This window comes from Prinia subflava, chromosome 29, assembly GCF_021018805.1.
Source record: "Prinia subflava isolate CZ2003 ecotype Zambia chromosome 29, Cam_Psub_1.2, whole genome shotgun sequence".
Classification (NCBI taxonomy): domain Eukaryota; kingdom Metazoa; phylum Chordata; class Aves; order Passeriformes; family Cisticolidae; genus Prinia; species Prinia subflava.
In genome coordinates this window covers 2,522,699-2,545,846 of record NC_086275.1, presented here as the reverse complement: position 1 = coordinate 2,545,846, position 23,148 = coordinate 2,522,699, and the positions used below count along the sequence as shown (strand labels likewise).

Genomic DNA, 23,148 nt, shown 5'->3' with positions numbered 1-23,148 from the left:
GGCATCCTCCGGCATCCTCCGGCATCCTCGGCCCCGCCCGCCCCGGGCCCGGATGTGCCGTGACGTCACTGCCGGAAGCGCCTCCCTGCGATCGCTGCCTGAGGGTGCCGCGGGCGCTCGGTGCCGGCCATGAGCAAACGCAAAGCTCCCCAGGAGAGCCCCAACGAGGGCATCACCGACTTCCTCACCGGTAAGTGTGTGTGCTCGGTCGGTTCCGTGGGTGCGAAGGGCTGCGGCCCGGCTGCTCTCACGGCGGTTCTCCCGCAGAACTGGCCAACTACGAGCGCAACGTGAACCGGGCCATCCACAAGTACAACGCGTACAGGTACCGCCTCCCACCCGCCGCGCCTCCGTCCCGGGCCCCAGCCCGTTCGGGTGCTGACCGGCACTGTTCCGCAGGAAAGCGGCCTCGGTCATTTCTCGGTATCCGAGCAAGATACAGAGCGGCGCTGAAGCCAAGAAGCTGGTAGGTACTTGTGCCCGGGTTGCCGGCGGGAGGATCTGGGGCAGCTGGAGCGGGGCGACGTGCCCGAGCTTCCTGGGAAGCGTGGGAGCAGCCCCGCTTCTGCCAGCGCCTCTTTCCGGTACCTGAGTCAGAGTTCGGGATCGAGGGCGAGGTGTGGCCACTGGGGGTTTGAGCTGGAACTGGGCATCCCATCTGAGTCTCTGCCTCTAAAAGTATCTTTCTCCTTTGCTCTCTTACTCCTTTGTTAATTCAGAGATCTTGAGCAGTAAGAATCAGAGCCTCGTTCAAACTTATAGATTCGGGGAAACTTGATATAGCCCTTCTGTTACAGTGTTTATGCCGTTTATATTGTACCCTTGAATTCTTGTGCTCTTTTATGGCCCAGTGTTTGATTTTGGTCATGGGTGTCTCATAATTCTTTCTGGACTCTAAATTCTAGGGAGTTTTCCTTGCTTCCCCCATACAGTGACTAAGTGACTTTGAAGTTAACCTGTTTGTACTCACCTCCCAATATTTAGGATGGAGTAGGTGCTAAAATAGCTGAAAAGATAGATGAGTTCTTATCCACTGGAAAACTACGCAAACTGGAAAAGGTGAGTTTCTTTCTCTTGTTCTGTGTTTCTCAATAGTTGCTTTTCTTGATAACTTACTTTTTGCAAAGTAGCCTGCTTGCTTTGCACATTTCTATTCTTGTCCCTGGAGAGTCTTAGGAGTGGTGAACACAAGAGTGTATGGTAAGTAGAAATCGAGGATTGAGAAGCTCAGCCAAAGCCTCAAAACTGTCTATTAATGAAAATATTTTAGCTAACATAATCGGCATATGCAGGTCTTCTGTCAGTGAAATTCTGTTGCTGGAAGGCTGTGGAGTTTTGTTCTGTAGGCCTGCTGTTTGCCTTAGCATGGCTAGTTGGGTGGTTTTCAGGCTAGTTACGTCTGGTGTTATTGTGATATGCAGTACTAATCTTGGTACCCTTGGTTTTGTGGTGACTTAGAGTGAACCTCCAAACCAGAGTCTGACTAAGCTGTTTTAGCTTCTCAAGGCTTCTTTGTCTTTGTTTATTGCAAATGGAGTAAAGAAGGATTTGAGTTTCACTGTTCTGTTTTTTGTAGATTCGGCAAGATGACACAAGTGCTTCTATCAATTTCCTGACACGAGTCACTGGCATTGGGTAAAAGTTTCTTGGGGTGGTTTTAGGGTTTTTTTTTCCCTTCTCCTGTTCATTTTGGTAGACTTATGACCAGAATTTGAGTGATTGCACATAATGAAGAAAATGAGCCTGAGCTGATGATATCATGCCCACACTGACACACTGCACTGTAGTGCTGATTACAGGATTGAATGAGACAAAAGGGTGTAGAATCACAAATTATGGACTTTGTGGTACAGGAGTGGAAGTGGGAAGCTCCTGTGTTTAAGCTGAGAGGGGAAGGAGAGAGATGCAGGTCAAGAATGGAACCGAGAAAGTCTGACAAAAGTGGAAGTGATATTCTGGCCTCGGGGTTTTTGTGAAAGATGAAGCAGAGCCTTGAAGCAGGCAATGAAACAAAAATAAGCGAACAAAAAGGCCCATCAGAACTCTGCTGCAATGTTCTCATGCATTTGGTATTATTCTCTGAGCCAATATTGCCTATTTGGTGCTATTTATTTATTTTTTTACAGTTACTTATCACTGTATAGTTATTTCAATGCTAAAAAATGTACAAGCTGAGCTTTGGATCTCTGCTGATTGAAAGCATGAACTGAAAATGAGTATGCTGAAAAGATGTAAGCATCACAAGCAACCTCAGTCCTGGCCTTTAAGAACCTAAACAGTTATAAATAATTCAGATGTCCTGTTCAGTGTTGTAAGATTCTTGCTGTTCCTGATGCCAGATTGCCTTGTCTCTTTGCAGTCCTGCTGCTGCTAGGAAGTTTGTTGAGGAAGGAATTAAGACTTTAGAAGGTAAGTGTTGATATGGGGCCTCGGTTTACACTCCAGTAAAATCTTTTTTTTCTGTCAAGCTGCCTTTTCTACAGTGGTACTGTGGTAGCATATATGCCCTAGGCTTTCACAAAGGTGTGTAAGATGCTGAAGCTAGTACACAGGCCTAAGGCATTTCATACATATCCAAAGTAAAGTATGTGCAGGTTATGTGGAAAGTAACAAGGATTTGGGCTCTTTGGTGGTCTATTAAGTCATTATCAGAAGTGCACTGTGCATTTGTGGTCATCCTATCTGCTGTTGTGTAGGTAGCTTGAAATTCCCTCCTTACGTATTCTTTATGTGCAATATCTTTGCATTGGTGGAAAATTCCTGTAAGATTCTTAGTCCTCAGTTAACTATTTTGTTTGGGGTTTTTTTCTAGATCTAAGAAAAATTGAGCACAAGCTGACCCATCACCAGCGAATTGGGTTGAAGTAAGCTTTCTTGGGTACAAGTGTTTTTAATGACTCCTTCAGACACCAGGATGTAATGTAAGGTTGTGCATGCCAAATAAGGTTCTCTTCTCTCTGTGCTCCACATGCTTTTTGGCAGTTATTTAGAACTTTTGTTTCATTGGGGTTGGAAGGCTTTGTCTCCATTTGGAGGGAAATTAATATTAAGTGACTTCCTCAGTTAACTTACAGAGAATCACTTTAGTGAGTTTGCAGTGTTATTTCTTCACAATCTGCATAGAAGTGTAGCCTGGACTATTTTTTAATATGCTGTGAACAAGGTAAGACTTTTGTGTGTCTGAACTTGAGAATGCTGTGCAGAATGTGTTTGTCCATCTGTATTCCTCAGCTTGAATGCTGCTTGTTGAGAGCCTCTTTGGTGTGGTAGTTGTGGAAGAACTGTAGCTGCATTTGTCAGAAGCTGCAAGTGAACCAAATAAAGCCTAATGGTGTTTCACTTGCCCTCTTTCTCCACAGTCAAGCAGCCTGCTGGCAAATCTGAGTTTTACACTTGAAGGCAAATATATCTGGAGCTGGATTTGAGTTGCAAGCTTCCATTTAGGTCCTTCCAACATAGGTCACCTCTGACCATGGGTGAGGGACCTGTTGTTCCTGCTCGCTGGAGGGCTGAGTTTTGTCAGGAACCTTTTGTATTTTCCAAGGGCTATGTAAATATTAAGCAATTGGTTATATGGTAATACTTCTCCCACCTCATAGCACCTCTTTGTATACAGTGGAAATACTGAAGCCATATTCTGAGCATTGTCAAACTCACCATTGTGAGTTTTTACTGTCACCTTGCAAGATGTTTTTTAAGATGTTTAATGAGAGTCAGGAACTTTTTGTAATGTCTCAGTAGTGTAAGTTAGTATTCTTTCCTCTGATATACATTTAATTTACTGACATTTTAAGTTGCTGCCCCTGCCACTTTTTCAGATACTTCTATTTTTATATTTGCAGATACTTTGAAGATTTTGAGAAAAGAATCCCAAGGGAAGAAATGCTGCAAATGCAGGTAAGAATCTCTTTGTTGAGAAAGTAAGGTACTGATGGCCAGTGAATGACACCTCTAAACTCGCTTCTTTGCTTTTTAAATAGGAAATTGTGCTGAAGGAGATAAAGAAGCTGGACGAAAACTATATTGCTACAGTCTGTGGCAGTTTTAGGCGAGGTTTGGTACTTTGTGATCTTATTATCTTTATTTTGGGATAAGAAGCAAGACAAGTTACTATGTATGTTCTTTTTGACAGAGTCTATGGTGGAACCTGGCCTTTCCTGTTAGTATTGTCTTGACTAGCTAGTTCAGTGATGAGACACCCACATAAATCCTTGCTTCTCCACCCTTCCCCCTTAAAGAGTAGTCCATTGTAACATGAATTATTTGCTTTGTTTTTACATTAACAACATTTATGCTTCATTGCCATAGAGTACAACAGGAAATTGTTGGATATTTTCTTAGGTATGGGGGATATAAACTTTTGAGGAAAGAATAAGGTTCTTTTACTTTAGGATTATCTTTTTGTTTTGCTAATATCGCGAATAGTGACGATTTTCTGCTAAAAAAACATGTTTACAAGAAGATGTAAGATGTATGTTCACCAACATTAGTATGCTTTGCCACACAGAAGGATTTTTCTTTGCGTCTTTCTTGCCTAGGTGCAGAGTCAAGTGGTGATATGGATGTTCTCCTAACCCATCCCAGTTTCACATCTGAAACATCCAAACAGGTGTGTGCTGTGGATCAGTACTGTACATTGCATATAGTCCCAGACTTATATTGCAGCTTTTTGTGGGTTTGCATTTAAATATTAATAATATTAAATTTTTCTCTTGGATCACCGTATTTATTTTGAGGAGTTACAATTACTTCTCAGGCCCATGTATTACGTTTCTCTTGCAGAACTAGTCAATATGCTTATTTTTACCCTTCAGTCCTTCCTCTTCCTGTCACACATTCCCCCACCCCCTTGAATTCATGTGCTTTTATAATGCAGAACTGTAAAGGTAGCTGGATTAAAGGTAGACTGAGTATCTCTTTATGTAGCCATAATCATCTAGATGATAGGAAACTCTCCTGCTGCGCTTGTAATCTTTTGGGACTAACTCTAGTGGGTTTTTTCTTCTGTTCCTTTTATACATTCATTGTTTAAAAGCTGAATTAGGTTTGTCATTTTCAACTCAAGGCAATCTCGCTTGAGGGTATTGGTTGAAATTGTTTTTATGTTGCACAACTGTAATTTTATTAGCTTTTTCCTAGTATCATTGTTACATTTTTTTCCATTTGGGTCCAATTTCATGTAGAATAGTACATACAATTATGATGATATCCTGTACTTACAGGATCAACCACCTAGTAAATAGCTAAGATAGTCTCGTTATTTGTGAAGTAATTTTGTCTTCTTTGTTATTATTGTTCCTAGTCAAAACTTTTGCATCAGGTTGTAGAACAACTGGAAAAAGTCCACTTTGTCACAGATATGCTGTCTAAAGGTGACACAAAATTCATGGTAAGAGCTTCTTTGGTGGTGAAGGATGTTGTGGGGGGATTACTTTTCCTTACAGAAGCTAGGATGACTACAAGACATATTGCTTGGACTGCTGGAATTGGGGGTGATGTGTGTTTGTTTTTTTTAATTCTCCCGCTTGCAGCTCATAAGATTTCCTGCAGTTAACTCATAGGGAATTCCTTATGGTAAGATTTCTATGGTATTAGAAAGTGTACAGATATTTGTGTACTTCTGAACCCTGATGATGTAGCCTTCATTGCATAATATCAATTGTGTGTGTATTGCTGGATGTTTCCTGGAACCTCAGCACAACATCACTTCTTCAGTTGCAGCAGTGACCACTTCTCTAATTGAGTCCTCAGGATCTTGGAAACATTTAGCTTTGATCTCAGAACTATGTTTACCTGATTTTGTCTAATACATAATAATACTTCTGTCTCTTTTTGTGTCAGTTTTGCTGCAGAACAGATTTAATGGATAAGCTACTAGACTTAGGATATGATAGGGATTATGCCTGAAGCATAGTAACGAATGGGATGCCTAAAGCAAGTAATGAATTACAAGAACATTAATTTTTTTAGCCCCATGGTGACAGTGCAGGGCTTTTTTTCTTTTCTTAACCAGATGATATTTGTGTGTACTGAAAAGCCTGTTAATAATAGGACTGGGAAATGAGGACTGTAAGCCTTCCTGGTGCACTTAAAATTTAAGAAGCAGTTATATGCTACATTGAACAACAGTCCTCATAACAGTGTTGTAAAATAGTCATTTGCTGTATTGTGATACCTGGCTGTTCTAGTAAAATATTTATTCAGTTCAGCAGGGATTGAACTTTGCTTTCCAGGATTATTTAGAGGTTGTTTAGGGGTGGGGAGGTAAAGATGATTCTCAAATCTGTTTGATTTCATTTGAATTTCTCTCCTACTTTACTTCCTCACAGGGTGTGTGTCAGCTGCCAGATAAGGAAGATGGAACAGCCTATCCACATCGGAGAATTGATATCCGGTACATGCATCAAAACCCCCCACCCAACCCCCTAGTTTAGCTGTCTGCTACAGAGAAAGCATTTGTGTCAATTTTTGCATTCAGATCTCTATTTCCATGTTCAGAACAGGGCATTTACTAGCTTCCTAATGCCTTTGCAGTGTGGCAGCCACCGCACAACTGCCGGTAATTACAACAGGTCATTAGCAATTATGTTGTGCTTCAAATCATGATACTCTATTCAGATTCAGAATTGTGTCCTATTTCATCATCCTGCTTGGACATTGTTTCTTGGCAGGAGTGCAAGCACCATAACCAGGTAGTGGCTGAACACCAGTAACTTCTGGGTAAGGGTAGATGTGCTGAACATTTCTTTCATATGCAATTCTTTCATTTGAGAAAATCAAATGTACAGAGTTGCAGAATGTAGACTCATAAATACAAGTAAGCCTACAAGTGTCTGAATGACTGAATTTGAAATGGCTTGTTACTTTGTTATATATTTGTTCTAAGTCTTTGCTTCTACTTTTTATTCTAGGCTTATTCCGAAAGATCAGTATTACTGTGGTGTACTGTATTTCACAGGAAGTGATATATTCAATAAGAACATGCGAACTCATGCTCTGGAAATGGGCTTCACAATCAATGAATATACAATACGCCGCTTGGGTGTTACTGGTCAGTCTGGGCCTTCTCACAGAGTATCTTTCTGGTTATGCACTTTGTTTGATCTCCTTCAGTTGGCTGCGATGTTTTGGAAATGCTTGTGATAAGTGCTGTAGTTTGGGATATTTTTCACAGTGTTCTTTTTGGTATTGTGCACCATTACAGCAAGAAGGGGCTGCCTGCTTACATGCAGGCAGCTCTGTGGCACAAAGTTACCTCTTTGGGCCTCCTAATCTACTTAAAGTCTTACTGATTTAAAGATTTTCTCTGTGCCGTGCACAGCACATATTTGATTTCCTACTCTTTTCACAAGGTGTGTCATGTCCTTCAGTTGCTTTGCTTAGGAGGAGAGCTGTGGGTATATATATGCACACACAATTATAAATTTATTTAACTGCATAACCACTTGGCCCCAAAGTTAATTCATTACCTTATTTGCTTTGACACTAATAAGACTTGGTATGGAAACACTATGAAAATTTTGTGGAGGGGTGGGGAGGTTGTTCTGGGTGGGGTTTTTAGGTCTTTTACCTACAGCAGCTTTGTCTTAAATTTGCAATGCATTTGACATTTCTGAATGGTATAGACTTTCCACCTTTCAAATAGCCTGTGCAATTTGCTTGCAGGAGTTGCTGGAGAGGCCCTGCCAGTAGAGTGTGAAAAAGACATTTTTGATTATATCCAGTGGAAATACCGAGAGCCAAAGGATCGGAGTGAATAACCAAACTGCTTGTCTAGGTTTGTAGCCTAGAGAGATGTTTTCATAGCTTCTTATAAACTTGTGAAAATGTGTGGATATTACTTGAAAAACTGTGTATTACTGATGTTTAAAGCAAGTTCATGGCACTCGAGCAGAATGTGTAGTGAAGATAAATCCTGTCAGATTTCATTTTCATATAGTCACAGAATAATGTGGGTTGGTAGGAACCCCTAAATGTTATATGTAGTCCAGGCCATGAGAGGGCCATCTTTGACTAGAGAAGACAGCTTAGAGCCCAGTTCAATCTGACCTTGAATGTTTCTGGGCTTTGGGCTAGCAGCATCTCTTTTTGTCTCATATATATGTAGATACCAGAGTGAAAAAGCAGGCTATATCATCAAGTACTCCTAAAGAGTACCATTTTCAACTACTGTTTGTAGCTCCTCATACCTCTGTTAAGTGTCTTGGTGCTGAAGTGTGGAATGAGATGAGATTTTCCTGTGTACTAAATTCTAAAATCTTTCAATATTCTCCTGTTGCACGTGACCAATGGATTTTGTTACTAGATATGTTGTAGTGCTATGGATTGCGGTGCTTTGTGTTTCGTTCAACTTGTTCAGCTTGGTCTGATTAACTGATGCACTTCTACCACTCCTGTAGATTCAATCTGCCCTTTTTATATGCAGACCTCTCGAATCTTATTTTATACCTCCCCTTTAATTGTTGGGAAAGGTAATGAAGACTTTAGATGTGAGACAAGGTCTCTTCAAGAATGCATTACTAGTTGTATTTGGGACAGGGATTCTGTTGGTTAACTTAAAACTTTTAAAAGTAGTAAACTACTAGTTTCCATGTGTTACAGAGCATGAGCATGGAATGTATTGCTGCTACTATATTTGAATACCTTGTAGCAGTAAGGCAACTGTATTACAAAACTGCAAGCTTGAAAAGATGAGACTTTTGTACATAGTCAAATTGGCTTTTGCTAACTATATTAGACTTCTCTTGGTTTCTTAATGCAGGTTCTCTATTGGCGTCTGTGAGGGCAGAGAGGATTTTGTATAGTCAGATTACTTAACTTGACCTGAATCATGAAACAGACATAATACTGTTTCTCATTTTTATCTCACTTAAGCCTGCAGAACAACTACACTTTTAACTTATATGAGGCGAGTTGATCAATCTTAGTAATGGAGATTGTAGGCTGATGCTCTTATCCATTTATTTTCTCCCATTTTTCTTGTTAATTATTTTCTGGGAATGTTCCCTAGTGCTAATGCATGCAGTAGTATGTAAGGAAACTAGAAGTTAACTTGGGACTATATGAAGTATTTTGATGCCTCATTGTAAAAAAATATATAGCTGATATATTTAATATTTTCTTCAGTAGTCAGGAATAAACAATTAAATATTCCATCATGAATGTGTAATGGCGTTTGATTATTATTTTATTAGCTGTAATTTTAGAAGATCAAAAAGCATTAATACATATTTACAAATGTTTTTTGGGCAGCACACAGCATTCTCCATCATCTTCTCATCTTCTACAGGTTGCCCACAAGACTGATTTGTCTTGGGCCTTGAGATGGAATTTGTATCCATAATACTGTGAATTCTGTGTGCAAAAAAAAAAAAAAAAAAAGGCTTCTTCAGAGAGCTTGCTTGTTTTTTGTGAATTATATAAATATATATTGTGGGGTTGTTTTTCCTCTCCTTTCTCTCCCCACTCCCTGTATCTCAGTTGATTGGCTTTTCTTCTACACTTGTACTACACTGCAAGATGTCTGGTGATCATGGGAGACAACAGCTGTGAACCTCATCACAGGGAATCTGTAATTGGGCATGTACTATACTCTTATTTGGGTGCACAGACGATGTACAGAATAACAGCTGGGCTTTGTAAACAATACTGGCTGCACCATTCTGTCAGTGTTTTGTCCCAGTTGCCGAGTCTTGCCTTAAGATTGTGTGGGGCTGTCTCCTTCCTTTGATTCAGGGCTGTAGTGGCCCTAAGGGGTTTGTCTGTGCAGAAGTTGCAAACGGGGCTGAGAAGGAGTTGAAGGAGGTTTGTTGATAACGCAGGTGAAGGGTTTGAGCGGCCCTTTTGTGCCCGCTGGCCTCACATACCGACTCTGAGGGGCTGGGTGAGGCCAGGGCTGCCCTGCAGCTCCGTGGGCGCGGGGCCTGCGGCACTGAATCCTCCCGCAGGCCTCCTCCGTCCCTCCGAAGCACAACATTGCCCCGGCAGGAGGCACCGGAGGCGGCTCCGGCTGCAGTGCCGCCTTTCGTCGCACCGGCAGGAGGCACCGGAGGCGGCTCCGGCTGCAGTGCCGCCTTTCGTCGCACCGGAGGCGGCTCCGGCCGCAGTGCCGCCTTTCGTCGCACCGGCAGGAGGCACCGGAGGCGGCTCCGGCTGCAGTGCCGCCTTTCGTCGCACCGGCAGGAGGCACCGGAGGCGGCTCCGGCCGCAGTGCCGCCTTTCGTCGCACCGGCAGGAGGCACCGGAGGCGGCTCCGGCCGCAGTGCCGCCTTTCGTCGCACCGGCAGGAGGCACCGGAGGCGGCTCCGGCTGCAGTGCCGCCTTTCGTCGCACCGGCAGGAGGCACCGGAGGCGGCTCCGGCCGCAGTGCCGCCTTTCGTCGCACCGGAGGCGGCTCCGGCCGCAGTGCCGCCTTTCGTCGCACCGGCAGGAGGCCGAAGCGCGCTCCCGCGCGCGCTCCCGACACGCCGCCATGACGTGACCGCGCGCGCGGCGGGGCCGCGCAGCGGCAGCCGGGCCAGGTGGGCGGGGCCAGAGCCGGAGCGCGCGTGCGCAGCGGTGGCGCCGCGCATGCGGACCTGGGCGCGCCGGGAGCCGTACCGGAGGCAGCGCGGGCGGCAGGTAGCGCCGGGGCCGCGGCGGGCGCCGGGGCCGCGGCGGGCCGGGTGGGGTCGGGTCCGGTCCCGCGGTGCTGTCCGGCTACAGTCCGGTGCTGTCCTCTCGGTCTCGCCGAGGCGGGCGTCCCCCGAGTCACCTTGCCGCGGCAGGGCTGGGCCAGAGGCCCGAGGGGGCGCCGGCCGCTCGCTCCGGCGGTAATTACTCGTCCGCAGGCCCACGGGCTGCTGAAAGGGCAGCCCCGGGACGCGGGTCGGTTCTGTCTCTCAAACCGGGCGGCCGGGGGTCTTGCCAACCGTTCCGGTTTCTCGGCCGAGAGGCACGAACTTGTGAGGCGGCTGCGACTGAGTGTTCCCACCGCGCCGGCATTTCGCCAGGGAGCCGGAGAGACGCCGGAGCGCTCCCGCTCCGTTTCCCGCTCCGGAGCGCTCCCGCTCCGTTACCCGCTGCGGAACGCGGGCGGTGCCGCCGGAGGGGCCGCGCTCGCGCTCCCGGGGCCGAGCAGCCGCCGCCCCTCCGGCTCTGTCACCAGAGGTGCGTGGCGCTGGTCCTGGGCAAGGCACAGCCGCATCCGTCAGGAAACATGAAACCGGCTTCACGGTTATTGCTATTTCTTGCTCAAGGTTTTTGGTTTTTGTTTGGGTTTTTTGTTTTGGTTGGTTGGTTTTGTTATTTTATTCCACAGACCGATTCGTGTGTTCTTGTGTTTCTTTTCCCATTTTACACAGTGTTTCGTCAGCTGTTGCCATTGCACCTGGTTGATTCAAGTTTAATGTTAAGAGTTATGAAGCTGAGCTCGATTCCTCTAGACAAGTCTGTTGTGCAAGTAGAGATGCTTGTTGTTAGCAAAGAATTTATGTGTTTCAGTGTGAGCTAACCTCGAGTATCTCTTTTTTTTGTTTTTAATACTGTTTAAATGCTTCCATAAAAATTAACATACACATTTAAACACATACAACACAGAAGATAGAGCTGCATAGTTTAAAGAGAATGAACAGGCTCACGATTTTGAAGATGACTCAATAGCCTTATCAAAATGAGGTGTAAACACAACAGATTGTCACCCAAAAAGGTGAGATTTAGGTTGAGAAGATGCTGAACAGGATGGTAAGGTCCTCCTTTACTTCAGGTGTTTTCAGGGTTAGGGTTAGGGACAGCCCCCAGACTACTGAGCACTGTTGTCATTTGTTTCTAAAGGCCGTACCCCATCTGTGTAGGGAGGCAGAAAGACTTGGGAAACAGCCGGTAAAGCATCAATGAGGTAGAGGGGTGGCCTGCTTTCAGAAACTGGAGTGAGGGGTTATTATTGTTTGATGGAAAAATCTCAATGTAATTTGGAAGTTAGAATAGACTGATCTCTTTCAAACTCTGAATCGGTCAGTCCCAACTCCCAAAGTGTGTTGTGGCTTACCACCAACCATTATGAAGCTTTCAGGATATGTGGTATAGAGGCCAGCTACAAATCCATGATCGTGGAGTGTTTTGTAATGTTTCCATGGGCTCCAGATCCTCTAAACCCCCAGGTATGTACAGAACCGTAGAACATCCTGAATTGGAAGGAACCCACAAGGACCATCGAGCCTGTGTACTGATAGATACATATTGCAAGTTAGTTATTAAGTCACTGAACAAAGAGCTATGGAAATTGCCCAAGTGCCTCATTTTAGGAAGGGCTGGCTGTCTGAAAGCGGGACAGTAGTGTTGCATTTGCAACAGGGAAACTGAGTACACTGGTAAGAGACTAAAATGGTGGAAGGCAAGTGATAACTTGAGTACTTCCAGGTGTTTTGTTCGCATCATTACTTTTAAAATCAGTCTTTCAGTTTGATATAAACAAATGGGGGATCAGGGATTTCTGGTGTTGGGTGTTGCAGAGAAGAATATGAACAAATGCATCAGCAGTAGGAATGGCAAAGAATGGCCCTTAAAATCAAATGAAAGGAGCATCTTTGATAGCTCTTCTCTTCTGGACCAGGCATGCCTTTACATGTTTGCAAACTTATTTTAGAAGAGGAAGACTAATTTTCCACTGGGGAAGAGTTTGCCTGCTTCTTTACTGTGGACTTTCTGATGCAAAATCCCTGAATTGTGGTAACTAATAAAATGTATCATCTACGCTGCAATATTACATGCCCATCCTTTTGAGCTGTATCCTCCAACGTAGTTGTAACAGTATTAGGAAATGTACTCCTATTAGCAAATTTAGTTTTTGCTGCTCTGTGTGCACAGTGCAGAAATACTCACTGATGGTTCCTGGACAGCATACAGAGATCTCTTTTACGTTTGTCACATCTCTGAAAATGCTTTTTATGAAGTCACAAGCACAGAAGGAAGGGAGACCTGTTTCCCTTTGGGATTGTTAAGTGTTGACGTAATTTGCCACTGGGAGACCCTTTCACAATGGGTCCTGTCACAAAAGTAATGTTTTGTCATTATCACAACAGCAGGAAGGCTCCCATGAGTTCATTTTGCAGTGTAAGGCTGTGAGGCCAGCATAAGTAGTTGATTGTAATAGCTGGGGTTCAGGGATTCTAAATAATGGATTTGCTTTCATAAATTCTTCGAATCGAAGCTTGTTTTTGACAAAGCAATAATGATGTGAGGATGACTTTGATGAACATTCTTCAAAGATCTGACAGTTCTGTATTGGTGATGTACTTGGAGGCTACTAATCGTAGATATTTATTAATGCTTTGGCTATAGTTTAGACTTTATGCTGTTACAGCTAAGATTCTCACAGCTTCCTGTATGTTTCAGATCCAATGGCTGTCCCACCGTCATACAGTGACTTGGGAAAGTCTGCCAGGGATGTTTTCAACAAGGGATATGGTAAGTAAATTGAGGATAGTTTGATCACCTTTCATATTTTTCCCTTAGGCATCTTGCAAATGCCTGTAAGAACATGAGTACCTCAGAGATTCTCTAATACCTTATGGCAGAAAATCAGCAGAGCCCTGGAGCATCTACCCCTTCTTCTTCTGAACTTTGGACATGTGTTCTGATAGTAATGCAATGGCAAAGAGTTTGAGGGGAAGGTTACAAACTGGATCTTAATATGCACTCCAGAACAGTCTCTGAAAAATGCTACGCCTTCTTTTACCTTCTGATTTTTCTATTTAGAGTCATTAAATCAGAGATACAGATGTAGATTGCTGTAGGAGACCATATTTGCTTGTAAACAGGTTCCTGAGGAAGAGTGATCTTTATGTTAATCAGAATAGCTTGTTAAAGCTGGAGTGCAAATATTTTCATGGTATTTGCATTTGTCCCTTTTCTGGAAACACTACTAGAAAGTGCTGGTTTTTTAAAATCTGATTTTGTGTGCAATAAAGATTTCATTTGTATCCCAAATCCATATGTTACATAAAACTAAAATGCACTGTGGTCTGGTCTCTCCCACCCCAAAGTTCAGGCTTTGCTAGAAATCAACTCAAGTTCCCTGCTTTAGTGTCAGTTATTTCAAGCTTTTCAACTTAGTGCAAAGCCCAGATATTTCCATAGATTCAGAGCAGACAAAAAAGGAAGAAAGCAATAGTACTTCTGTATATGGCACTGATTGAAGTATGCTGAAACATGTTTTTTTGGAGTAGAGGAGATGAAAAATTTCCTGCCCTGCAGTCAGAAATAAAATAAACAAAGTAAACAAAGTAAATCAGAAGAGATGTTTAACTGTATTGATGAGTCCCAGACTGCAGGTAGCTACGGAAGGTGGAGATACATGATAGTTGGTCTCTGTTATGACTATAAATTATGAGGTTTACTCTGATTCATCAGAATTCCTTCAATGATTCCTCTCATAATCCTTGTAACCTTCAGTATGGTCAACAGCTGTTTAAACATGAAAATAGGCTGTTTCAGGTCAGTATATCCTACCTGGCATACTTTGGGTATGTTGGAAATAAGCCTTGTTTGTATCTTTCAGTGAAGCAGGTGCTGTTGTATTTTATTTTCAGGATTTGGAATGGTCAAGTTAGAGTTGAAGACCAAGTCTTGCAGTGGAGTGGTAAGTACTGGGGCATTCAACATGACCAGCATAGCAATGGAAGGACAAATTCCTGAACTGGTAACAAGTATTAACTTGCTAGCAGGTGTTGCTTCTCTCTTTCATTTTTCATTTTAAAACTCACAGCTGACTGAGCTATGTCAGCAATAGTATGAAGCTGATGTAGCAATACATCTGTTCCTGTGGCGTGCAAGAATTTTTGCACACTGTGTTGTTACTTTCCTCCCCATTCCATTGATGCATCCCCCACGAGTTTCTTCACCTTACATAGCTCTCATTTCTGCTTATGAATGCAATTGAGTTTCCCTGCTGTTAGTTTTCATAGGATTTTTAGTGCAGAGAGACTTATCCAAAAGGTCAAGGGACAAATAAGCACCAATGTTTAACTTAGCCGTGTTTTCATTCATTTCTACTGTACTTAAAATTCAAGACTTGATTAAAACTGAAAACAGTCCTTCTGCAGTACCCTATATGCAGAATTCGAGAGGTTAAGTAAGCTTTAGCATTCCAAGTAACAAGAATATCCTGTGATCCCCATTTTAATGATGCAGAAGTGCAGCTTTCTTGCAGTTTCACCGGAGAGCTGGCAAAACCAGGAATGGGTGTCATAATTTTGATCTTTAACCACAGGCATGTATTACTTACTAGATAATATTTTTCTTACACTGATCCTGAGTTCTGCACATCTTACTGCTCAGTGCTGTTCTGGCTGGTAGGACGAGCTGCTTTTCAGCCTACTTTGTGACTGTATTTGCTTGAGCTCCCTCCTTTTTTTGCATTCTTAACATGCTAATGGTGTAAGTCCTTACTTTTTTATTACTGTATTCTGTCTCAGTTGAGCCTTTGATGATTACTTGCATTGTGCACTGGGAATGTGTGGGCACGAGGATCTGTGTGGTCTCCATACTATGCCTGCCTCTGCTTACTGACATCTTTTGACAGGCAGTTTTCCTGGCTGGAAGTTTTGATTCTCAAGTAATACACTAATAGTTAATTATGCTGTCTTCTGATTATGATGGAACATGAACAACTGTATTAAGTTCTAAAAGTGGCTTTTTCTTTTCCATGCGATTTTCTTTGGATGTTTATCCAGTTGGTAAGAATAGTGATTGTTTTGACATCTTGGCTCTTTATTGCTTTGTCTGACAAGGCTTTCTGTGCTGCATACTAAGTCATTTGTAAACTGTTGATTTGTTTTAGTCATGTAATTATTCACGTTGTACAATTTGACAGTGTCCATAGCTCTAGATTTGCTGTGTGATCCATGTGTGTAAAGCCATTTGCAATCTTTGTCTAACAATCCACAACAAGAACATGGTAAAAACAGCAAGAGGGAAAACAAGATAAATATGATGTTGGTACATTTATCTGTTGTTTCAGGTTTTGAGCTTGTTAGTGTTTCTGATGAGGATTCTAATGCTACAAAATAAGAGTTTTGGGGATGAAGTTAGGAACAAAGCGTGAGATCTAATTCATGCATGGATACTAATAGTACCTCTGATTGTTATGACACAAAATGTTTGGGAGTTTTTCACAAGGATGTAGAAAACCACAGTAATAGTGTCTATTGATTATAACTGTTTCATAGATTGCAAGTGGTTTTGCCTACTAAGTGCATGGCATTCCTGTAGATAAACTAGAAGGACAATGAGAAGCTCCACTTAACTGCTGATGCAGACTGGCATGTGACATCGAGCCAGAATGAGTTTGATTTTTCAGAAACAAATTCAAGAAACTCTGGTTTGGTGAGATGTTCTGGTTTACACAGATAAAGGCTGATGGCAGCAGACTTCTGGTCTCTGGGCTTCTGCTTCCAGAGGCAGATTGAGTTCTTGACGCCTGACAGAATGCTTTGGCTTTCAATCATATGACAATGCAGAGGTTTTTATCTCCTTTGGCTTTGAAACAAGTGTTCACAATCTGTCCTTTGCTTGATCTGAGAAAGAAACCGAGCTTTTTTAATTAGTTACCTGTTCTAAAACTTAGAAGAAAGTTTTTTGAACTTTCTGAACTTCTGAATTCTAAGGCAGGTTTGAGATGTCTTTACACTGAATTTGTGGAAGTGTCATTAGAACACTGTATAGCAATTATGTCTTAAAGTAGTCTTAATGCATCCTGACTCCTGTCATGTTTTTGTTAGCTGGCTAGATGTGTTGTAACTGCTGTGCTGTTGCAGTAATGCATTAGTTTAAATAAGTGTCCCATCTTGCCCCAGCAGCATCCCTCACTGCCCCAAACTGTGTGTTAAGGAATGTGACTTGGCTCCCTAGCACTTCACAACCATTTTTACAGTCTTTGTATCCTTGTACGCCCTGCAAAGTCCAGAATTGTCAAAGTAATGTACATCCAAGGATACAATCCTGGAACGAGAAGGATCTGAACTCGTGAATAGCTGAGTTGATTAGAGCACGGTGCTAATAACGCCAAGGTTGTGGGTTTAATCTCCATATGGGCCACTGACTCGATGATCCTTCTGGGGCCCTCCCAACTCAGATTGGTTTGTGATTCTGTGATATTGTGCTCTTGACAGGAGTTCAATGCAACCGGTTCTTCCAACACGGACACAGGCAAGACTTCAGGCAGTTTAGAGACCAAATATAAGGAGAAAGACCATGGACTTACATTCACCCAGAAGTGGAACACAGATAACACACTGGGAACAGAAGTTTCTGTCGAGGATCAGGTAAGACCAAGTAGATACTTTGGAAATATTTCTACAACTGGTATGAGACAGTATTGAGTTGAACAGAAAACACTGCAGAAGGAAAATTGCACAAAAGTATCTGAAGTATTAGAAGAAGTTACATATATTTGCAGAACACACAGGCTGGGACTGGGACACTCTCAAAACATAATTCTTTTTGACATTAAAAGGTTTATGCCTTTTACTTAATGTCTCAAGTATAAAGTAATAATGCCAAAGAAAGTAAAAATTCTGTGCTGCCGTCCACCATGTATGGCCATTCATGTTTGTACTTTTACCTGTGCTTTAAAATGGAAAATGCTGTCCAGGTAATAACAAAGGTGGAGGAAAATGTGATGGGTATGTGCTTTGGCCTGTGAGAAGTACTGTGTCTTAACAGAATATCTGTAGATTATGAGAGAGATTTTTGAGCTACTGTATCGACTGTTCAAACCATAAAGAATGAGCAAACGTGAACTGACTGGTTTTCTTTCTGTCATTATTCTGTGACTATTCTTGTTGTCAGCACTAGATGTGGCACCTTCCTGTATGTAAAAACATACCTACAAAGTCTCTGCTGTTAAAAGGGCTTTATTGTGGGAAGAAAGGATCCTATTTTAATCCTTCATCATGCAGCATCTTCAGATTTCATTGTAAATCACAGGGAGACATTATGGTCGTATTTTGTTTTCTCTTTAGACAGGATGTAGAGTTGTAGTAGTGGAATATAACAAATTACGAACAAAACATATAACAAATTATAACAAAAATCAACTGATTTTTGAGCAGATGTGTATTTTTCTTTGCAGGTGGCTGAAGGGTTGAAGCTGGCTGTTGACACTACATTTGTACCAAACACAGGGTAAACATTTTCTATTACCTTTATCTAAGGAATGCTAGAATTTCCCATAACTTCTAAAAATACTTATTCTGCTCATTGTGTAAAAGCTCAGCATTTATTGGAGAAGATTCTGCAGTCACTCTAGAATCTCCTGCAGGCAGTGGATAATACTTAACTCAGAAGGACAAGTTCTTGAAAGCATTCTTCAGTGTTGCCCAGAATGCAAAAATCAACGACACAGAGGCAGAGGTCTTCAGTGAAAGCTGCTCCCCACCAAAGAAAGGGCCCAGCCTGTTTATTTCTTTTCCTTTTATAATTCTGTGGGTCTGGGAGCACATTGGCTCCTGGGGTTGCCACCCCTTCACTCCACTGGCCAGACCAGCTGCCAACCAACATTATTTTCAGGCTGGAAATATGTAAGCAAAGGACAATGAACAAAAACAAGAAAGGTTGTTTATGTTCCAAAGCGTGAGAAAGTGAAAAACTGACCCTTAATATTGAACAGTAGCTAAAGAACTGACTCCATCTTATAAGCAAGTAGAAGGCTTTAAAAAATCTCAGAAAAAACAGGGCAACACTTCAGCTTTTTGGCCAGTGGCAAATTTATTGTTTTGCAGTAGGTACTAGATCTCTAACTCTCCCCTTAAACAACTAGGTCTTCATGCTGTGGACTCTCCTAAGGCTGTCCACTCCATAAACCAATTTTTTTTTTTTGCTGATGCTTTTGGCCAGATGTCTGTGCACAGTGGGATGAGGAGGTAGAATGGGCAGTGGAACAGCACTTAGCTGTCTTTCTCAGTTCTCATGTACTTAAATTTGGTAAGTGGTAGAGCAAAGAAGGGGTGTTTATATCTGGATAATGCACAAAGATTGAGACTGCTTTGCAAATAATGACTGGTATTAATTTATTGTTGGGGAGAACCTGTCAGAAGAATGTTAAGTTTGAAATACTGCTTGGATAGGAGGAATTAGTAGCTAAGTGAAAAATGAGACCCCAAAGCCTAGGTGTGAGCGAGACGCAGCACAAGTGTTCTGCTGTGTCTGGAGTGGAAGAGAAAGGAGGTTGGGGAGAGAATTAAAGACATGGTAAAGTTTTGTCATAGTTGTGTTTGAATTGGTAGCAAAATCAACAGAGACATGCATTGGAGAGAGGAAGAGGTATCACAAGAGAGACAGAAAAAGGCAGACTGAGATATCTGGAGGATGAAGAAACCTGTTTTTGGTAGAGGAGACTGGTACCCAGCAGTGAAGAAAGGAAAGCAGGCACTGCACAAGGAAGGAACAGTGGAGAGAACCAAACAGACAAAAATTCATTAGAAGACAGCTGTTGCAGCAGGCTTATGGATGCTCCTGAAAGAAACTGATGATGCCCTAAAGCATTACACTCGCACAGAAAAAAAATTTTAAACCAGATGGGTTTTAAAGCATTAAGGAGAAACAATTTTGTCTTTCTTGCTTCTTGAGAATTGTACAGAGTTTGAGATGGTAGGGGGGGAAAGTGGCACCATGTGAATATTCATAACACCATTATCGTTACCCTGTGCCCTCTTCAGCAGCCGTTGAGTTTTGAGTAGGGGTTACAGTAGTTCCATTAACTGGCCTTAAGGGACATACATATTGCAGTAAAACTACATCTATTACATCCTTGCATACTGCTGTGGATAAAACTGCATGTTTCTCTCTGCAGGAAGAAGAGTGGAAAGTTGAAGATTTCCTACAAAAGAGACTATGTCCACACAGGCTGCAGCGTGGACATTGATCTCTCTGGACCCACCATTCATGGCTGGGCAGTGTTGGGCTATGAAGGCTGGCTTGCTGGCTATCAGATGGCTTTTGATACAGCCAAGTATAAGCTTACACAAAATAATTTTGCCTTGGGATATAAGGCAGGAGACTTTCAGCTGCACACTAGTGTGTAAGTATTACCTGAGCTTAGAAAAACACTATCCGAAGAGCCGAACTACAGGAATAGTTAGCAGTAATGGCCTTAGGTCAAAGGTGGGTGAAGGGAAGGGAATCAAAAATTATTTGTTTCCAATTAGTTTATATTAATTTATATTCAGTGTTTTCATTTCCAGTATAACCAAAATAGGTACAACTTCCCAGCTCTTGGCTGTCTTGATACCTTGTTTCAGCGTAATTTTGGGGTTTGTATATCTAAGATGGTGATGTAAAGGGCCTTTATGGTAATTTGTAATTAAAAGCCATGAGCTTTAACTTCTGTTATGGCATGAGACAAAAAAGCCTTCCATTAAACTACTGTACCTTCTCCCCCCATCCACCAGACAGAAAGTTTCTCCCTCAGAAATGCCCAAGATGAAGGAGGAAGGCATGCATAGCATTTTATTTGTTTCCAGCTGTCATCACTGCATAGGTCTAGTCTTGGCATTCAGGTGGCCTGAGATGCTTTGAAGATGGTGTATTTAAATGATTGTAATGCAACATTTTTTTTCAATGTTTTCAATTTCTTCTCATTCCTGTAACTGAATTCTTTATGTGTTTCTGCACACTGGCTTACTTGAGACAAGTAACCAGGTTATCTGCATGGGGTTTGTTTGTGGGTTTGGTGGTTTGTTTGTTTTTTGTTTGGTTTGGGGTTTTGTTTGTTTGTGTTTGGGGTTTTTTGGGGGGTTTTTTTGGGGTGTTTTTTTTTTTTTTGGTCAGAACCTGAAACTGTAGGTCTCTGGCTGTTGGAAAGTCTTGTTCCATTCTGCAAGCAAAGCATTTTTACGTAAAAAAATAGCAGGAGTCTGTCAGCTCCAGCTAGGAAGTAGCGAGCCTGGGTTCAGGGAAGTATTGGATCTCTTGGTTCATTTTAGGAGCTAATGGTCGAATGATTGTGGGGAAGGGTTAATCTAAAGAGTTACTGAACAAGGCAAGGCTTGACACACTTGCATCTATTACAAACAGGAACGATGGCACCGAGTTTGGTGGGTCTATTTATCAGAAGGTTACTAATAACGTTGAGACATCAGTCAATCTCGCATGGACTGCGGGCAGTAACAACACACGTTTTGGTATTGCTGGGAAGTACCAACTGGATGAGAAGACTTCTGTTGTGGTAAGAATTTTGTTACAGAAATGAGCATTTCAAGTTCCCTAAATACTGAAAATCCATAACGAAGCAGTTGCTTTAACTAGTAACTGAGGAAGTATGGTAGATTGCAAACTGTGGCTTCTTTTGTGGTTCAAATTTAAATTGGGACCTCAAACATCATACTTAGGAAAGTATGGGGGAAATCTTACATAAAATTTTGTCTGTAGTGAAATAGTCAGACTAGTGTCCTTGGAATAGTGTGCTGCAAAATGTATTTTAAAGGACAATGAAAGGACGAAGTGTCCTTTTAATTCTTAAATCCATAATGTTAAACCATATAATAATTACAATAGTGGAAGTTCAGCTGAGCTTACAGCCTTCTCCTAACAGTAAGTTAACCCTTGAAAGTCAGCTGATGTGTGTGTTTTAATACTAAGAACTGAAATAGCAAGCATTTATGTTTCAAAACAATTAGTTCCAGGACCATTGAACCAAAATTAAAGATGAAAAATACTATTGTTAAGAGCTCAAAACTTAGTAATGCAAAAAGGGGATTACATAGTCATGTATTTCTTGCTCATTAGAAGAAAGGAAATCACTCCTGAGTGGTGTGAACAAGACAGGCTCTGAGGGACTGTAGTAAGTAGCTCTTTATAAGAAATAAAGACATAATTGAGGAGGCAGTGAGGAACACCATGGCATTGTGTGTAGGCAGAATTTGCACCATTTGCTTAAGCTGAAAACTCTGAGAAAAGGAAAAGATTGGAACACGTTTCTAATAGGGGTTGGTGTACAAGTAGCCGAAGAGCATCAGTGCATAAGCCACCTCAGGGGACTGGGACTCTTCTGTATGAATATTTACATTTATAAATACTGTGATTTTTTTTCCTTGTAGGCTAAAGTGAACAATGCCAGCCTCATTGGAATTGGTTACACTCATGCCCTCCGACCTGGTACGTACTTCTCACTGGTAGCAGCACGTAGTATTAAGTACTACACTATGGTTTAATTCACTATTCTCTTAAGAACAGAATAGGTGAACAAAGGAGCTAAAAGTCTTTACACAGACTCAGAGAACTAAACAATGTCTGTGTACACAAGTTCCTGTGGCATTAGTGAGGTCAAGTACCTGAGGGAGAGCACAGGGATCTCAGTGTGTGATGGTTCTCATGATTTGATTTTGTAGGTGTAAAGCTGACCCTCTCAGGCTTGATCGACGGCAAGAATTTCAGTGCTGGAGGTCACAAAGTTGGGCTGGGATTTGAGCTGGAAGCTTAACACAGCTTTAAGTAAAACAACTGGTGGTGTTCTGGAAGATGAAGGAAAAGTGTACCCAGTGCATTTCAGCCTTAATACTACTGTGAAATTTGAAGAAGTGTGAACTTCCTACTCTTCCCAAGAATGACTTTAACCCAGTGCTGAAGTCCAGAGTGTGCCAGCACAGCAAAGGAAGACACTTGAAGTCATGCATGGAAGTTGTGATGTTTGTGCCACATTTCAGTTTTCCTGTATTTTAAATCTGTTCCAAAAAAACCCAGAAGAAAATCCAACCTCTCCCCATTATTGTATTGCATTTTGCATGTCCTGTACTTCACAGCCTTTTATAAAAAGAGGTCTCTGTGCTGTAGTGGAAATCTGGGGTTACATCAGAACGAAATAAATTGGTCACGGTCAGAACATAAGGTTTGGAGTGTGTTGACTCTCACCAAGGTTCCATCCAGCTGGGTTTTTGTTTTATCTTTTCATGCCCCTTTGAGCATGGTTAATAGATAATCTGCAAATGCTTTGTTACACGATACCTGTACACTGAAGATTTCCTTCTCTTTTGGTTTCCAGGATAATATTCTTACACTTCCCATGTTTTAGAGACCTGCACAGCGAAAGCAGCTTTTTTTTTTCCTTTATACTGTTATTGAGCGCATCAAAAAGAGCAAACCAAAAGTTTACATGTTTTAGATAATTTCGTTCCC

The 23,148-nt window shown here is 42.1% G+C and overlaps 4 protein-coding genes across 4 annotated transcripts in view; 3 read left to right on the top strand and 1 right to left on the bottom strand.

Moving 5' to 3' along the window:
- Positions 1-23,148, top strand: part of PLAT (plasminogen activator, tissue type) — a 106,265-nt gene that overhangs the window by 59,133 nt on the left and 23,984 nt on the right. The gene's annotated exons all lie outside the window — the stretch shown is intronic.
- On the top strand, positions 38-9,158 carry POLB (DNA polymerase beta). Its single transcript, XM_063420165.1, has 14 exons — positions 38-190; positions 268-325; positions 400-466; positions 985-1,059; positions 1,577-1,635; positions 2,360-2,409; positions 2,813-2,864; positions 3,843-3,897; positions 3,981-4,053; positions 4,539-4,609; positions 5,303-5,389; positions 6,330-6,394; positions 6,912-7,051; positions 7,666-9,158. The coding sequence occupies exons 1-14, from the start codon at positions 130-132 to the stop codon at positions 7,758-7,760; spliced, it is 1,008 nt and encodes a 335-aa protein (XP_063276235.1). The 5' UTR covers positions 38-129; the 3' UTR covers positions 7,761-9,158.
- On the bottom strand, positions 9,168-10,571 carry LOC134562662 (uncharacterized). The gene is made up of 2 exons (XM_063420167.1): positions 9,867-10,571; positions 9,168-9,354 (listed from the first exon to the last, which is right to left on the bottom strand). Exons 1-2 carry the CDS (start codon positions 10,569-10,571, stop codon positions 9,277-9,279), a joined length of 783 nt encoding a protein of 260 aa, XP_063276237.1. The 3' UTR covers positions 9,168-9,276.
- Positions 10,532-22,860, top strand: VDAC3 (voltage dependent anion channel 3). Its single transcript, XM_063420166.1, has 9 exons — positions 10,532-10,620; positions 13,372-13,443; positions 14,568-14,617; positions 17,148-17,300; positions 18,110-18,162; positions 19,829-20,056; positions 21,052-21,202; positions 22,074-22,131; positions 22,365-22,860. The coding sequence occupies exons 2-9, from the start codon at positions 13,377-13,379 to the stop codon at positions 22,454-22,456; spliced, it is 852 nt and encodes a 283-aa protein (XP_063276236.1). The 5' UTR covers positions 10,532-10,620; positions 13,372-13,376; the 3' UTR covers positions 22,457-22,860.

Coding starts and splice junctions, on each gene's coding strand:
- POLB (XM_063420165.1), top strand. CDS start 130: ATGAGCAAACGCAAAGCTCCCCAGGAGAGCCCCAACGAGGGCATCACC. Junction 4,610..5,302: donor CATCTGAAACATCCAAACAG/GTGTGTGCTGTG, acceptor TATTGTTCCTAG/TCAAAACTTTTGCATCAGGT. Junction 6,395..6,911: donor CATCGGAGAATTGATATCCG/GTACATGCATCA, acceptor TTTTTATTCTAG/GCTTATTCCGAAAGATCAGT.
- LOC134562662 (XM_063420167.1), bottom strand. CDS start 10,571: ATGCGCGGCGCCACCGCTGCGCACGCGCGCTCCGGCTCTGGCCCCGCC. Junction 9,355..9,866: donor CACCCAGCCCCTCAGAGTCG/GTATGTGAGGCC, acceptor TTTTGCACACAG/AATTCACAGTATTATGGATA.
- VDAC3 (XM_063420166.1), top strand. CDS start 13,377: ATGGCTGTCCCACCGTCATACAGTGACTTGGGAAAGTCTGCCAGGGAT. Junction 13,444..14,567: donor TGTTTTCAACAAGGGATATG/GTAAGTAAATTG, acceptor TTTTATTTTCAG/GATTTGGAATGGTCAAGTTA. Junction 17,301..18,109: donor AAGTTTCTGTCGAGGATCAG/GTAAGACCAAGT, acceptor TTTTCTTTGCAG/GTGGCTGAAGGGTTGAAGCT.